We start from the raw sequence: 16,868 nt of genomic DNA on the forward strand, positions 1-16,868 counted from the left end.
GGCGGGGCGGCGCGCTGCCTCCGTGGGGCAGGTCCCTGGGCCTGGGGGAGGAAGTGACGGGCGGGGGGCGAGGGAAGAGCCCGCCGAGGGCTTGAATGAAAAGGGCGAGCGGGCGGCGCGCCGAGCCACCCCAGCGGGGCCGGGGCCTCCGCCTCCGCGCTGCCCGCCGCACCAGCTCCGCCCGCGCCCCCCGCCCCATGGCGGCCCTGCCCTGAGCCCGCGGCGGTCCGGCCCCGGCTCCGCGCGCCGGCGGGGGGATGCGCGGCCCGCGGCGCCGGCTGCCGGCGCTGCCCGCGCTGCTCTGGCTGGCGCTGGCCCCGCTGCCCGGCGCGCCCGGCCCCGCGGCGCGGGCCGAGCTGCGGGTGCGGGTGCGGCTGCCCGGCGGGCAGGTGACGGAGGAGAGCCTGCAGGCCGACAGCGGCTCCGACTGCGTCAGCCTGGAGCTGCGCACGGCCGACGGCGCCCTCGTCACCCTCACCGCCGACTTCAGACAGGTAGGGCCGGCGCTCGGGCTCCTGCCCGGCATCGCGTCCCAGCGCCGGGCAGCTCCCGCTGCCTGCGCCCGCCGTGCGGGAGAGCCGCGCCCGGCGAGCGCGGGCAGGTGCGGCCGGGGGGTCCCGGGGATGCGGGGCGGGGGGGTGTCCGCGCTCTGTCGCGGGGACGCGCTGCCTTCCCCGAGGACGACGTGTGCGCTGAAAGCCTCTCCCCTCCCGCGGTCGCCCAGCTCGCAGGAGGGCAGCGGTGGGCTAACCCGCAGCGTGTTTTGCGGGCGCCGTCTCCCACGGTGATTCCCGGCTGAGCTGGAGGAGACCACAGACGGCAGCGTGGGAACTCTGGCTCTTCACGCTTCGCGGGTCAGCAGATGGGCTTAGCGGGAGGACGGGGTCAGGACTCTGGCGGGTGTTGTTTGTGGGATGGGTGCTGGTGACACTGGTACACGAGGTCCTTCGGACCTGGGTTCGCCTTGGAGCCTGGGAAAACACCGGCGGAGGGTCCAGGAGCCAGAGCTGCCTCGGGGGGGGCGGGGGGGGCTTTTTGCATGCGTAAGGGAAAAGCCCATCCACCCGCTGTCGGGGTCTTTGTTTGCAGGCTCCGCGGAGTAGTCCTCACGTATAGCGCCAAGCCCTTTAGGCAGGCTGCTGTCCCCGGTGGTGTTACACCTCTAACCTGGGCTGCCTCTGTGGTGAAAATAGGTGGTAAAGATCCCGGTGGGATGGGTGGCAAAACTTTCCCTGTAGCCAGCCGACCCAAGCAGCTCTGTTTCTCTTTGCTGAGTTGCGAGTAGCATGCTTTTGCATGGCGAGCTCAGCAGCAGCTGGGCATGGAGCAGGGCCAGGGCAGGAGAGTCTCGGTGTGGTGGGGAAATCTTGGGTTCCTGACTCCAGGTGTTTTTGGGAGCACATGTGTGTTTGTGGTGTAGGAAGTGTCTGAGTGATAGCTGTCTGTGGCACTGACAACCGCTCTCCTGAGTGGGAGCCTTTCCTTCCAGCCCAGTGTGCGAGGGGGGCCTCTCTGCAGGGAGGTTATACTTGCTGAGCTGGAGCCCAAGATCCCACGCTTGTCAGTGGGAGACAGTAGCTTCTGGGACAGCACGGCGTTCTTTGGAGCATGCCAAGCCTGGCTGGAGGCAGCAAACTTTCTGTAGCACAGGGAAGAGCAGCTCTTTGCAGCCGTGTGGATGGCACGGCTCTCCGGCTGCCACGGCAGTATTATCTTATTCCAACCCTCTGTTCAGACTGTTTGCTCAGGTGGACTTTGGTTTGCAGCAGGAGGAAGCTCAAGCCCACGACATAGGAAGGTGTTGTGTTCCAACCTGTTGTGAACCTTGGAGCCTTCTGCCAGGGATTGTTCTGGTCGCTCTTCCTCTTTCAGCTATGTTCTTTGGTCCCAGTCTCTTTGCAAGCCTCTCAGACAGTCCTCTTCCATCTGGAGGATGCAGGGTCAAGCCCACCTCTTTCTAGATGCTAGCAGAAGCCCTGGTGATTTTGGATGCAGTGGCATGCTCACTCTACTCCAGCACATGTGCAGGGAAGCAGTCCTATTAAATTTTCAAGAAGAGACAGCACTCCAGGGAAGTTGAGGAAGGGCTCTTAAGCCTGCAATTTGCAAACTTGCATACCACAGCATGTTCCTGGCCAAGGGAAATCCAAGCTCATTACAGAGCCTCTAGGTAGGCCCTTTGGGGACTTGGGGACCTCTGGTATCCAGAGCTGTTGAACATTCCAGCATTTTTCATTTGCTTCAGCTTCTCTTGAAGGAAGCTTGCTCTCAAATCTCATCTACAAACCCAATAGGGTGTATGTTAGCTCTTCTTTTCCTTTCACCCTTATTATAGTTGAGCTGCTTTTGGAGACAGGTTCTCTGAAGGTATCTTGCCTTCAGTATGTTAAATCCTTAGCTCCATGCATCCCCTCAGCTCCTGCTCGAAATACACAGGAGATGGTCTCTGGAAGGCTTTGCAAGCATCAGGTTTGCAGAAGTCCATTCCTAATCTTAAGTTTTAGAACAGTTGGGTACTGGCGCTGTTTCATGGCTTTGGTGGAAAATAGCTGAAAAAAGCCAGAAAGACATAAAGGACCAAGGGGATGAATTTGTGGTGCAGTGAGTAATGATGTGAGCAGGCAGCTGCCTGGCCAGGCTTCCCCTTCTGACCTGTTCTCCTGGCTGCGCGCAGATATTTCCCTCTGCTGCTCTGGTGCTCAGCTCTAACATTACACAACCTCTCCTCTCCAGAGAGAAGGTCTTGAGGCTCTTAGCCTTGTTAAAGCAGCTGGGGTTGTTGGTCTGGCATTCCCAAGCTAGAGTGTGTGGTCATGCTGTGGCCAGGATGCTGGGGTTTTGCACAAATGATTTTTCCACTTCTCTGGCCTAAACTGCAGGGGGTTAGTCCAAAGGCAGATTTTTTTTTTGTCTTTGCTGACAAGGAAGTGCTGCTAGACCAGGGGCTGGAGAAGAAAGGAGTTATAATGAGATCACGGTTCATTTCTGACATTGCTGGAAGCTGGGTGGGACTTGAGCAGTGGTTGGGTCTTCCACAGAAGTGGGATTTTCATTTCTTTCACCCCTGCCTCCCCTCCAGAGCTGAGCCTGGAGGAGTCATGTCCTTAGAACACACCGGGGGTTTTTTTCTCGTCCTGTAGTGCAGCACAAACTGGTCGGTGGGAGTCTAAACTGGGACTTGATATTTTCTGGGCAGTGCAATAGTGAAGACCATTTCTTTTCTTGCAGTTTGAAAGAATGTGATGACAACACTTCTTTTCCTGCGTAGTACTGTTAGGCACAAAATGTATCGCAAAAAAGAGTGAGGGGCGACAACAACCCTAACTGTTGTGTCTAATTTGAATAGCATTATCTTGCCAGTTGATAAACATTGGCCTGGGAACAAAGTGGGTGGCTTTATTCCAAGGTCAGCACAAAGATGTAGAAAAGTTTCTTTTCCTTTTGATTTCTGGAAAAGTTGTGTTGGAAACACAAGGGAGAAAGCAGGGATAATGGTAATTTAACACTTGTACTGCCAGTCCTTTCAGTTTCCTTGTTAATAAAGCTGATGTTATGTGATATTCTGGGGTGGTGTTTTGAGAATTTCCTTATACCAGAGGTTCATCATGTCAGGTGCTAAATGATGAGGTGACATAAGAAAGCATCTGTGTCATTTGGAAAGCAATCTCTTCTCTGTAGAAAGACAAAAAACATAAAAGGAGGGTCATTCAGCACCCTCTGGGAGGGCAGGAGGGGTGGTGTGGGCTCAAAACATGGTGTTTGTTGCCCTGAGCTGTAGTGAGGTACCTAAAAATGCTCGCCCTTGAACTGACCGCTCAAGTGCAGGTGGATGGCAGCGGTGCCGCACGCAAAGGCAGCGCGATGGCTGCTCAGCCCAGCACAGGGCTGGAGGGCTGAACTCCTGCCTTCCGGCCAGAGCTGCCCTTTGCTCACTCCTCAGCTTTGGGGAAATCACTTGTTAGGTGTAGGATCCACTTTCAGAAGTGGCCTCTGGCAGTTATGTTTAGGCATCCCTCAGGTCATGGGTGCTGAGCATGAGGATACTTAACTAGAGGATGTTAAGCATCTCAGAGCGTTGTGGGGACTTCTGGCTGCTCAGTGCTTGTAAAAATCAGGGTCAAACCTTATTGCTCCTGAAAACGTGGGGTTTTTTGCTCTTAATTTGCCTTTATAGATACCTGAGTATAAGAAGTAGTGCACCAAAGTGTCTGCATTCTAGCCATTTCCAGTAGGAGAGGGGTTAAAAAACATAATCCCTACCCAGTCAGGGTAACTCAGCTGGCTGGAGACCCCCAGTGTGGATGCAATAACACAATCTATATGTTGTACAAGCACAGTGACTTTCTGGCCAGCTCTAGCTGTTCCCCAACAGGGTGCAGGCAGGGCCGTGACTACAGCGAAGGCTGCTGACAGGGTAAGGAATTGGGCCCAGGAGTGCTGGAGTTACCCAGTGCCCCGAGCAGCGCGTCCCCTTTGCATGTACCCCCCACTGAGCAGGCATGCGACGGCAAAGACAAAAGTCTCACAGCAGCACTGATGTCCTTGGGGGAGAGAAATTTGGCAGGAAAGCTGAATGGGTTGCAGGGAGGAAGGCATTGAAATAATTTATTTCCCTGGGAACTGGTTTGCTCCACTCAATGTGAAGTCGAGATGCTGGGCTCAGATCTAGACCACACAGGCTTGTACGTCTCTACTGGATAAACTCTAGAAATGGAGGTTGAATTGTTCTCGCACCCCAGATGACGGTCCCTGGAGGAGCTGGCTGAGGACCATGCGAGGAGGGAAGAAGTTCAGTGATTTTCCTGCTCCTCCTTGTAGGCTGCTTCTTTGCTAGAAATGTCTTTGGTAGGTGCAGGCAGCCTGGGCTGTTGGGAGCTCCGTGCACCGATTTCCTCTCTGCCCTTATGGAAGAGGAGCTGCTCTGCCCTCGCTGTGAAAGCCAAGGCTGAAGTTACCTCCGGTGCCATGGTTAGAGGACGGTTGCAGAACTGGTTGTTCTTTGTTACACCAAGCGTTTGTCGTCCAAACCTAAACAATAGCAGTAACTGTACCCGCCACACAAGTGTGGGTCAGGGCCAAGGATTCTCAACATCCCCGTGATGAGTTCATCTGGAGAGTCCCTGCATTGCAAAGGCAATGTTCTGCTGGGACTTGTTCCCTGCTGGGAAATTTTGCAGAAACCCAGTTAAAGGTGCCATTGGTTGCCTTGGCCGGGTACCCACCTCGGCACTGATTCACCTTACTGCTGCTGGTGGGAAAGAGGTGGGGTGGCTGGGGAGGGAAAGGGTCTCTCTGAGTAGGAAAAACTTCAGTGGCTCTTCCCATGTCAGAAGCATGACATATTTTTGATGTGACAAGCTTTGGTTCTTGTTCCACCTGAGGCTGCATTAGCCAGGGCAGGGAGAGCCGGGAAGCTGGGGAAAGCCAGGCGAGGCTTTGAGGCAGAGAGGTGAAGCAGGGCTGGGGAAAAGAGGAGACTGACTTCTTGGGCAGGAGAGAGTGGTCGCTGCAGGGTATGTGTCTCCCAGAAAATGGGCCAGTGTGTGGCACAGTTTTAGCCTTGCTCTGAAATCCACAGTAAGGGCCATTTTGGGTTTGCTTAGAGCCAGGTAGAGGTGGGATTTCTCTCTTCAGAACCGTGCATGCCATTGGAGCCAGCTCCGTGAATGAAACAGCTTGATTAAAGCTGTTTGGTGGCTCACTGGCTCTTTCAGTGCTGGCAAACCCAAACCATTCCTGTCTTTCCCAGTGCACCTCCCTCGGTATCAATAAACATGCTGTAAATCCCTGATGCTAGAGTGGCACTGGAGAGTGCCTAACACCTAGAGATCAGGCAGCACCGGAGCCCTTTTCATGCTAGAGTTGCTTCCTTTAGATGCCATGGAGTGAGACAGAGCTGGGAGAGGGACATGGGCCAGCACAGGGGATGCAGGGAGTTGGAGGAGGAGAAGTGACCCCCTCTCTGGGGGACCCAAGCCCAGTGTATGAGGGGGTTGGAGGCATTGAGGGTGCTTGGGGCAGTCGCTTTTGCAGGCAGCAGTGTCAGCAGGGCTGGTGGTATGGCTGGCTTAGATAAAAACCTGGCGTTGCTGCCTAGTGCAGTGTCCAGGCAGCCAGGCACAGAGCTTTTCCGATAGAGCCGGAGGGAGCTGTGGCAGGCAGGTGGGCAGCAAAGGGCAGCGGGCTGGGTGTGTGCCTGAGGGCAGGAGCGGGGAGACATGAGGGAGACCAGCCATGCTTTTCTGAGGGAGGAGAATCGGGGTGTGGAGGAAGGGATGGGTTGTGCAGTGAGACACCAGCCCGATGATCTTTACTGTCTTCCCCCTTGCTCTTTGCTCCCGCAGCTGTACCTCCCCCACTGCAAGATGACCTTTCCCCACCTTTTTCTTTCTTCCTTTTTTTCTCTCCTTCTGTCCCCTACCAATGAGCTCTTTCAATGATGATTTTTACAGGGATCTTTACCAGAGGTTACATGGCCTCATCGACCTATAAATCAGTAAGCACAGAGATAGGCAGATAAATATTTAGATTAGCTGAGCAGCAGCCCTGGGTCACTTGCTGGCGTGATGGGAGCAAGGCTGGAGCTGCAGGCAGTTCAGTAAGGTGCTTTGAGGGCAATACAGCAGTGGCTGGTGACCCTGTGCACTCTGAGTTTGCTCCTGGTGTCTGCCTTGGGTTGGAGGGAGGAGTGGGTGCTTGTCTTGATGCCTGAGAGCTGTTCATTTGCTCTACTGGTGCATTGTCATGGCACAAATTTGGTCCTTTCTCTCCTGTGTGCTTGGAACTCAGAAACGCTTACCTAAATCCTCTGTCCGAATTCATCACCAAACGGGGTCACTGAATCCAGGACCCCTTTGTATACTGTGGAAGTGGTGCCTTGGGACCTGAGCCCTTGTGAGAGGGAGCTTACCTCTGCGGGGCTCTGTGGGTGCAGCTCTAGACTTTGGAGGCAGAGCAAGGAACCTGCAGCTGTGTGGGAACTGGTCGGGAGCTCTGGACTGTTGGCTGGGAGCAGTGAGAGCTCAGTCACATATGTATCAGCTGTGAGGAGGAGAGAGAGTTGGGTGTCTGAAGGCTAATTCTTAAATAGGCACATCAGAAGGATTAATCAGTTGCTCAGCATGGTCTCATTTTGCAAAAATTGCCTCTAACCTGGGAAGCACTGCACTGTTTTTAATCTCCCGCCCGTAGAGGTTTTCAGCCTGAGTGCAAAACATGGCTAGCCCTATTTGCTTCTTTTTAATTAAAAAAAAAAAAAAAATTAAATTAAAATTAAATCTGCAGCTGAAGGATGTGGCGGGATCAGATACTACTTTTAGTCTATTCATCCTTGGGCCTTGCACAGTATGGGAGCCCACAGCAGAAGAGCTCAGCTGGAAAGCAGCTGGACTGAATGTAGATGGGAACATGGGTTGTTCCAGTGATGTCAATGTCTCAGCGGGAATCCTCCCCATTAAAGCTGTCAAAAAATAATGATTCCGTAGTAATTTCACAAGCTTTCTTGCTATCTCTTTCTTCCCAAACCTTCTTTGTGTCCTGCTCTTGTGGTGAGTTTTCAGTCAACAAATGCACACAGCAGAATCCTTTCTCCTATCCTGCGGAGGGGCACTCATCCCAGGCTGCGGCTGTTCTTTCAGCTGTCCAGATGTGCACTGACTTGCATACCTTTTTCTCTTCTGGGCATGGAAGAGAAGGCAGGGAATAAATAATGGACTGTATGAGCTAGTCTGCAGGAAAAACTCGGTGCAGACACTACTTAGACTTTGTAGAAAAGAGAAAAGCTCCCTTCGCAGGGCAGAAGGAGGTTTGGGAGGAGCTGAGCTTATGAGCCATACAACAGCTTGGGAGGAGAGGGAAGATCTTAGCAGCTTGGCATAGCTTCTGTTTGCTGGTCCCTAGCCACCAGTATCTGTCTAGCTCTCTCTGGAGGGTGTTGTTACAAGTGATGACTGTGGGTCGGTGCCAAAAGGGAATAATTGCTCTTCGTATGGAGGAGAAGGCACCGTTCCGATCCATCTACTTAGCCCTTGCAATAATGTGATCTGACACCAAAACAGGGGATGGTGGACTCCTACAGAGTGTACAAATGCCCCTGAAGCCAGAAGCCAGCTGAATTGATAGCTGCATAGGAATTAGTGTTGATTTACACCAGAACAGGATATAGGGAGGTTTTGCTATTGAACAAGGTATTCTGTGAATCTACATGGAGGTAACTATGACCGGTTTCTGAGCTGGTTTTGGAGATGGGCTACAATCCATGACAGAAGCTCTATACAGAAAATGCCAGAATTATTGACCCGGGCAGAAAAGAAGGTCAGCTGCAGCTGATCATAATGAGTTCCTTCTGGCTTTAACAATTTGACTTTCATTTCTGTTCCACATACTGTTGGGTTTCAGAAATTAATAATTTGCTCTTCAGGATACCAGTTGCTCAGAAGCAAGTGAGGGAAGGCAGCAGATGAAATTTGGGACTGCCTGCCCTAAGTAATGCATGGAGATAATGGATATCCAGTATTTATTTAACAAAACAAAACGAGACTTCTTGGAGGCTTGCCTCCCTTCTTGGTAAAGGACGGAAACCCTCGCTGTTGTTTGAGGGAGCCATGGCTGTGTGATGTGACTTGGCAGCAATTTGTCCTTGCTACAGTGGGATTGCGAAAACCCTTACTTCTTCACAGACACCAGTTATTATGCTGCAGGGTTTTGGGTGGGATTGAACCTGGGACTACACCCCTGTGCTCAGGTAGCAGAAGTATGAGACCTTTGACTTTGTTCTTTTGGCTGGAGCCTTTCTCTTTGACCCTGACTTCTCGGTTCACCCCACTCATGCCAGAGGTCTGTGACTCTCACTGTTTATTTATCTCTTTGTCAGGAGGTGAAGATCTTCCGTGCCTTAATCCTAGGGGAGCTGGAGAGGGGCCAGAGCCAGTTCCAAGCACTCTGCTTCATCACGCGGCTTCACCGCAACGAGATCATCCCCAGCGAGTCCATGGCAAAGCTGCGGCAGGTGAGAGGCACCCTGCAGCTGGCTTCAGTGCCAGCTCCACCCTCCAGTCCACCCAGGGTTTCTTAGAGCTGTCCTGCCTGGACACTCTTGCCAGGCAGCTATTAGACTCACCTTTGACCACCCTCCCCGTTTGAGGGACTTGGTATTAAACTCAGTTCATCAATAGTATTGATCCTGATCTCTAATAAACTAGAAGGCGGCATGATTTAGTTCAGCCTAGCCTGTATCAAAAGGTAAGTGGATGGCTAGAATAATCGCAGTGAAAATCCCTGCCCCACATTGCCCAATGAATTAAGTACTGATTTGGGACCGTCCATCATGGCAAAGCATTGATAAACAATCACAGGCAAATCCGAGCAGTGATAAACTATCATCAGTTTTAGCATCAACAAGAAGTTTTATAAGTGCCTTCCATCTAGATAGGATGCAGGTGTGTTTACAGAGGAACATCCATTTGCGCATCATCTTATGTTGGCATTAAATCATTACATACTATAAGGGATAATTTGTTGCAACCAGGGTTCAAGTTTTCATTATTTCATCCTCTGCAGAAAAATCCCAGGACAGTGCGGCAGGCTGAGGAGGTGCGGGGCCTGGAGCATCTCAGCATGGATGTAGCTGTGAACTTCAGCAAGGGGGCCCAGCTGAGCTCTCACATCCACAATGTCTGTGCAGAGGCCAAAGAAGCAATTTACACCCGAGAAGAAGATGTCAAATTTTGGCTGGAGAAAGGTCAGTTTCCTTCGGTTTGGTTGGAACCGTTCCTGTCAGCAAGTTGGCACTCTGCTGTGATCTGTCCTGCCAGGTTTCTAGTGACCAGCACAGATCATTTTGGCTTCTCGTTCGCTGTCTGTAAGATGGATAAAGTGTGTGTATTGCTTGCTTGCACATCACATTGCATCGGTTTATTTGTTAGCATACCTGACTTCTTTTGGTGGTGCTCTCTTAGTGAATCTAATTAGGCAGGTATTTTCAACGTAACCTTTTACCTGGTCCATCGCCCAAAAGAAATATGTTCTTTACACACTCTGTGTATCTTTTGGCTTATTTTCCCCAGGGCCTTTTCTCCCCTGGTTCCTATTCAGACTCGTTCTGTCCAAACGGCCCCTGGAAATGCCTTGGAGGCTGTGCAGAGCGCGCAATGCTTGCTTTGGTGGCTCTCTGCTTTGGGCTTGCCTTTAGGCAGTGCGCTGAGCAATGTCTCTCTGTTTTCTCCTGCAGGGGTGGATGGTTCCATGTTCGAGGTCCTGCCACAGACATCTGACCTACCTGACCTGCAGCGTTGCAAGCTGTGTGCAGACCGCTGGAAACCCTGCATTTGCAGCTACTCACTGAGCATCGAGTGGTACCCGTGCATGCTGAAGTACTGCAAGAGTCGTGATGCTGGGGGCAAGGTTTCTTCGTACAAATGTGGCATCCGCAGCTGCCAGAAGGGCTACACCTTTGATTACTATGTGCCGCAGAAGCAGCTGTGTCTCTGGGATGAAGAGACCTAGCAGAGCCAGGCCAGACCTTTTCAAGGGGCAGCTCATCTGCCTCCTGCCACCATTTATGACGCTAAGGGCCTCCTGGAGCTGGCTGCTCCAACGAAGGAATACAGTTCTCAGCGGTGCCTTGGACCAGGAGAGCTGTGTGTGTGTGCCTTTCCTTCTGGCCCTCTGTGACTCCCTCCCCACCTGATGCTGCCTCATACTGTGATAAGCGGACTCAGCTCACTGCATGCTGATGCTCTCCTGCCAGCTGCCAGGAGATCCGGCTTTCTGGAAGAAGCAGGAGATGCAGGTTTCTGGGGTGAAGCACCGGGAGGGGTGTGTTTTGCCCTGCCTTGGAGTTAGCAAATGTGAAGGGGGGCAGCTCTGATCAGTTATCAGCCTCTAGCATCCTGATGAGTGGTCAGGGCAGGGAGAGAAATGGTCTTGATGACTGGGTTGTCAAACATCTCTGCCACCGGAGAAGCCCTTTCACTGTCTTCACCTCCTGGTGACACAACAGCATTTCCCAATGGGAAAACAGCTGATTTATGGGACCAGATACCCTGAACAAGGAAGGTACGAAGACTACCCAAAGCCAAGAGCCTGCCTGTAGCTTTTTCTAGTGTCCGACTGGCTGTTACAGCCTTCCTGTGGCTAGAGGATATAATGGGGGGATGTATCACAGCAATTACTTTTGCCCCTAAAGGGCTGATAATTAGGGCTCTAATTAATCCCTATTTAGACTAGTGAAGGCCCAACTTTTTGTGTTGGTCCTGCGAGTCTCTCACTAAGAAAGAAACATCTAGAGACTTGTGACTACCATCATAACATTGTGGTTGCAAGCAGGGAGGATGATCCCAGGTGGGTTCGCACTGATGTTTTGAAGATGACAACATTCTACATCTACATCCAGTTTCATGTCCTACTCTGCCAGCTATTCACAAGAAGCTCTTAAATAATTACTGCTTTGCTGTGCCTTGGTTTCCCTTTATATATAAAACAGGGACAACACTGAAGCTGACCTTGGCCCCATTATATACCAGGAGGGCATCAAAATAGAAGCACTGCAGGAGTGCTGCCTGGTTCCTCTGTCCTCTTCCCCTCAAGTTAGAACAATCAGGGAGAGGAGAGAGGCTGTTGGGGTCATTGTGAACCCCTGTACCTCCTGGTGAAAAGCCTTCACAATGTGCCTTTTTGCCTAAAAAACAGGAATTTTTGACAAAAAAAACCAAAACAATTTGGTCACAATTATTTTTGTATTGATCACTTAAGGGGGGAGACGGGAAAGGTATTTTAATATTGCAACATGAAGTAAAACACACTTGAAATGATTTTTTTAAAACAAATTATTTATCATTTGTAAGGTCAAATAAACTGATTTTTTTAAAGCATCCCTGGCCTAAAAGATTCTCTGTGCATCATAATTTGTGTGTGATCCAGCTGTTGGGTTCTTGATTAAGAGTTGTTCCCTTATGGGTAAGTCTCAAGCCTGCACCTAGGACATTGAAGACCCATGGATAGGGGTGGACCATCCTGCTGTTCAAGATGAGCACAGCACTTATCAGTGTGGTCCTGCACGTCAAGCATATCGTCCACCCAGCCCCTTTGTAGCAAGATAGCTTTGATTCATCTCAAGCAACTGGAACCTTTGAGCCTGAGCTCTGGTGAAGTAAAATACCAGCAGTAGAGGCAGGTCCTGGGGTTAGGCAGGCTGGTGCCTGCTCTTCTCTCTGAGTGATTGTGGGGTCCCAAGAGGGGACATTGTGCAGATGTGCAGCTGCACCATGTGGCTGGAGGAGTGTCTGGGTCCAGCAGCGGCAATAAAGTATTCTTTGTCTGTTCTCTGCTTCTACAGCTGAGGGGCAATGAGGGTGGCAGAGTTTTGGGCCAGCTCAGAGCTCTTAGCTCAGCGACTGCTGGAGGGAGAACTGTGGAGTGCTGATTCCCCCTAGTGTGGTGAATGTAGAGACAGGACAAGGACTTCTTAGCTCTTCCCCACTTGAGCCACAGTGGAAACTTGCCCCCTTACTGGGATTTCTGGGGAAGCTGAAATTGCTTCTTTTTTGCATACATGGTCAGCATGACAAGGGTGTGCTCTCTGCTGCCTCAGCTCCTGCTGCAGCTGGACACTGTGGGACTTTGTCCCTGCTTGCTGGAGTTAAATCCAGCTGTGGGGCAAGGTGGGCTGCAAGCAGAGTGGGAGAGGACTCTAAGGTGGCTTCATGCCTTCCTGCTGGGAGCCCATTTCCACTGTTACCTCCTGTATAGGGCTGCTGGGAGGGGACATGAGCTTGTTTTGGGAGCATTGAATGCGCTTATTTTGTAGCGGTGAGGCTCTGGGGTGCCTGGATCGTAGAGACATCTCAGCCTTTGCCCGGCTCTTTTGGCAGCACCGAGCTGAGGTATTCCTAGGAAAGCAGCATGGTGCACAGCACTGCCAAACCATAGCCTTGGCTCTGTGGGGTGATGGAGGAGCCTTTTATGAGCTGGCCCCATGTTCAGCAGTGCAGCAGGGCCAGTGCGGTGTGGTGGGAGCTCTGGGAGAAGCAGATAAGTGAAGGACTCGAACTCTAAATACTACGGGCAGCATACGCTGAGCTGAACGCGGTAGTTTCTGCATCAGTGCGCGCTCCGGCGGAGCTGGGCTTTGAGGGGAGGCGATCAACCGGGGCAGTCCCTCGGGCGTGCTGCGATCCGCCGCGCTCTCCCACGCGTGGGAGGGAGGTGGCGCCCCGCTCTCCCCCGCCAGTGCCACCTGCCTGCCCTGCGGCTGCCGCCGCCTCGAGGGCGGCCCCGGGGTTTCGGAGCCCCAAAGGTCGGCCGGAGGTGCCGGAGCGCCGCGGGGGGCTCGGGGATGGCGGGGGGCGCCGGCTGCGTGCGGCGCGGCTTCCCCGGCCCCACAGGAGGGTGCTGGCGGAGCGCGGCTCCGCTCCGCGGGGCGGGGGCCGGCGCGGCGGCTCGCCCAGAGCCTCCTCCGGGCCCGGGGGGCGGCGCCGGGGGGCAGCGGTGCGTGTGGTCCGTGCCGCAACTTAGGGCTGTGCATCGTGTCCCCGCAAGGCTTCGCGCTCTCCCCAGCCTTGCTAGAAGAGAACTGCACTGCAGTGCATTTGCCTTTCCAAAGAAAAATCCTTCCTCTTGGTGCGCTAAAATAACGCCCTCGAAAAGCAACTGTTGCAGGCGGCGACAGGAGAGCTTCCTGGCACAGAAAGAAGGCACAGTTGGCCAGGAGCACTGGTATAAATCTTTGCCGCTAGGAAAAAGCACTGGGGGATTTTGTAACAACTTTCCGCAGTTCGTGCTTTTAGGGCCTGTCCAAAGACCATACTCCATAAATCCCGTGCTATCGGCAGAGCTTGTCTTCCTCAAGAGCGGAATAAACATCGGCGGCAGGAGTGGAGGAACACATGCATACAGTGAGGATGAGAGCGGATGGGTCATTCATTGATGGCCGTGGGAAAAAAAAGCAACCTGTCTGCTGGCGTCTAGGAAGTGATCATTTTAGGACAGAGTTTAAGTAAATCTGCCTTTGCCTGGAGAAGGTGGTCTTATTTCCACAGCAGAAAGCAGTGCTGACGCTGTGATCTCTCCCTTAATTTTTCTCTCTCTGGGTAGCAGAGGTGTTTTGGGTAGCTTAATAAGGAAGCTGTATTGTCTCTTGCCGGCATAGCACACCACTGACACCAAGGGTACCCAGGGGAAGGGCTTTGCTCCCACAGCTGTTTGAGGGGAAAAGCGCCGAACTATTAATTTTTTCCTGCTGCTCCACTGGCCACAAAATAGTAGTCAGAAAAAGCAGATGCCACCAGCCGCAGAGCGGGACTGGAGGCTGGAGGATTCCCGGCAGGGCCAGGAGAGGGCACTGCGGCCCTGCCCACGGCCGGGCAGCATCCCCGGCCGCAGGGTGCCCGCGATCGCGCTGCGGCTGGAGGTGCCGCGGGGCAGGACCCGCCTCCCTGGGGCTGCGGGACGGGCTGCTCGGCTCTGGAGCAAGGGGAAAGCGCCAGGGAAGGGAAGAGAAAGGATCGATGTCAAGTGGAACTCCCGGTTGGTGTACAAAAGGCGCTCTGATTTGGGGGGGGGGGGGGGGGGGGGGGGGGGGGCAGCCTTGCCAGGGTCTTTCTCCCGTGCCCCAGAGGCCTTTCAAGCTGGCTAGAAGCAAATCCATGTTTGACACAGTGAAGACACCAGATCGCGTCCGTCTTCAAGGTGGGGAAAACCCAGACGTGGGGGTCATGCCGAGAACACTAGAAAACTGATGCGCAGTTGCCCAGGAACGCCCCGAGGATCAGGGCCTGAATGGCTGGGGCTCTGCCACAGGCTCGGCATCGGTGGCAGGAGTCCAGCCCCTCCAGCAGCTCGAAACAAGCTGCCTGCGCAAACCACCCCGTGTCACCTTTCTGCTTCCTGGAGCAGCGCTAAATGCAGCCTGCAGAAGTCTCCCCTTGCGCCCTGTCCTGCAAACGTTAGTCTGAATCAGGAACTTCCCCTCCTCCCTGTTTTCCTCCTTCCATCTCTCCCCCCAGTTTACCCCTCTTCTTCCTTGCTAGAGTTTCACGTAACACATCCACCCTTTCCTCCCAGCGTGTTGCCCTCTCCTGAGGATGTCCTCTCTGGCCACGCAAGCCAAGGGCAGGCACTCCAGCCCCGTAAGGTAGGACTGGGTTGGAGGTGAGGCTGGGAGAGCCTGCCCGCCCGCCCACCCATCTCTTCAGAGAAACCTGTCTTTCCAGGGAGGGAGAGCAGTATGTGGGAAAGCCGAGAGCCCTGGAACGTGAATTAGCCAGGGAGAGATGAATGTGTGATAGCTTGTACCTGGCAGCTGCCAATTGAGCGTGTTAACGCTTTCAGGAGGGGTTTGAGCAGCGCTGGGAGCTCAGGCGTTTAGTGAAGGCGTCCTGCTACCCCAGGCCGCGGTAGGGGATCATCAAGGCACTGCACGGCAGGAACAGGGAGCAACCATGGTGCCTGGATCCATCAGGGTGACTGACTGTTGGTCTCTGTCACAGCACAGGGCGTAGGCTGAGGATCTGTCCTCTGGCAGCTCTCTACCAAAGAAGCCAGCATTAGGGGATTTTTTTTCCCTGGCTTCCCTGGAAGTCAGTTAAATACTGCAGCTTTAAACAACATGGAGGAGGAGGACGAGGCTGGCTGCCTCATCTCTCCTCTTCTTGGGGGACTGATGTACCACACAGAGCAGAAGTCAGGAGAGGGCAGTCTCCATGTGCTGATCCTAGCCCTGCCCTGTGTCTTTAGCCAAGTCAAGTTACTTTGCAGCTCTCAACTTTCCTTTTTGTGCCGATTGTTTCATATGGCATCATTCCGGTTCAGCCCAGACCTAGGGGATGCAAAGACTCAACTGCACAGGCTGCTCTCACGGCTCACCCCAGAGTTTATCAGGGTGGCCAGAAACAAAGTGGCCGGTTACTGGACGGGCTGTTCCCGCAGCTCGGACGCTTTCCCTTCTGGGTGCTGGTGGCTGCTGCCCAGCCTGGCTCGGTGCCTTGGCCTCTCTCAGCCACGCATTGCAACGGGCAGAGCCAAAAGCCTATCCACGAGGGGCCAACTCAGATCTGGGGCTGACGGCGGAGCCCCTGCAAAGCCCCCCGCTTGCAGCCCAGCAGGCAGGTGCTGCGGGGTGTATCTGTGCAGCTGAGGGCGGGCAAACCGCCTTCCTTCCTCCCTCCTTCCCACCCCACGCCCTGGTAGCGCTGCAGGGACTCATCCATTCCCGAGTTACTAATATGCAAATGGCCGCTTTTGCATGGGCCGGGCGCCAGGCTGCTGGGTGTCAGGGCACCCGAGGGAGCCGGAGGTGGGGCGAGGCGTGGCGCGGCGCCGCATGCTCACCTGGCCCTGCATGGCAACAGGCAATGGAGCTCTAGGTCCCTTCGGGAGCGGACCCACGCCCGGTTTGAGAGGCAGCGGGTGGCAGAGGAGGGAGGGCAAACTGGCAGCCCCTGGCAACCTGGGGCTGACGGCAGGAGGCTGGGCGCACCGCGGATTTCCCTCCACCAGCAGGATGGTGAACCTGGAGTCTGTGCATGCAGGTAAAGAGCACTTGAGGAAGGATCGGGCTGGAGCTCACTACGTAGCTGAGACCGTGGACTTGGGCAGGAAATGGGATTGCTCTGATTCCTGTGACCTTTCCTCCCTCCTTTCCCTCTTTTCTCCCGCTGGAATTGGCTATCCCAGCCAGTGCCTAGTTGTGCCTACATTCCTACCTGGGGATGGATGCTGCCCTGATCCTGTTTTAGGGGGCTGCCAAGCCATGCCCACAATGTGGATGCACTGCTCACGCTGCCCACCCTAACGTGGGTCAGGGAGCAGAGTGCAGAAGTCTCTCAGGTACCTGGAAAATGGGCATTTAGTTCCTGACCTGTGGGTCCAGT

At 53.9% G+C, this 16,868-nt stretch overlaps 2 protein-coding genes across 2 annotated transcripts in view; both read left to right on the plus strand.

The window, feature by feature from the left end:
- Positions 1 to 257: 257 nt before the first annotated feature.
- OAF (out at first homolog) lies at positions 258 to 10,503 on the plus strand (the record flags this gene model as incomplete). Its single annotated transcript, XM_082009870.1, has 4 exons — positions 258 to 494; positions 8,873 to 9,007; positions 9,559 to 9,739; positions 10,229 to 10,503. The coding sequence occupies 4 exons, from the start codon at positions 258 to 260 to the stop codon at positions 10,501 to 10,503; spliced, it is 828 nt and encodes a 275-aa protein (XP_081865996.1).
- A 5,757-nt stretch (positions 10,504 to 16,260) lies between these two features.
- The window catches only part of POU2F3 (POU class 2 homeobox 3), a gene marked incomplete at its 3' end in the record, with an annotated part of 41,732 nt that continues 41,124 nt past the window's right edge, over positions 16,261 to 16,868 (plus strand). The window contains exon 1 of the mRNA XM_082010069.1: positions 16,261 to 16,526. Coding sequence (XP_081866195.1) covers positions 16,319 to 16,526 — 208 coding nt within the window. The 5' untranslated portion in view covers positions 16,261 to 16,318. The remainder of the gene's footprint in view (positions 16,527 to 16,868) is intronic.

Source organism: Phaethon aethereus, assembly GCF_964289735.1.
Source record: "Phaethon aethereus genome assembly, chromosome: 23".
NCBI classification, from domain to species: Eukaryota; Metazoa; Chordata; class Aves; order Phaethontiformes; family Phaethontidae; genus Phaethon; species Phaethon aethereus.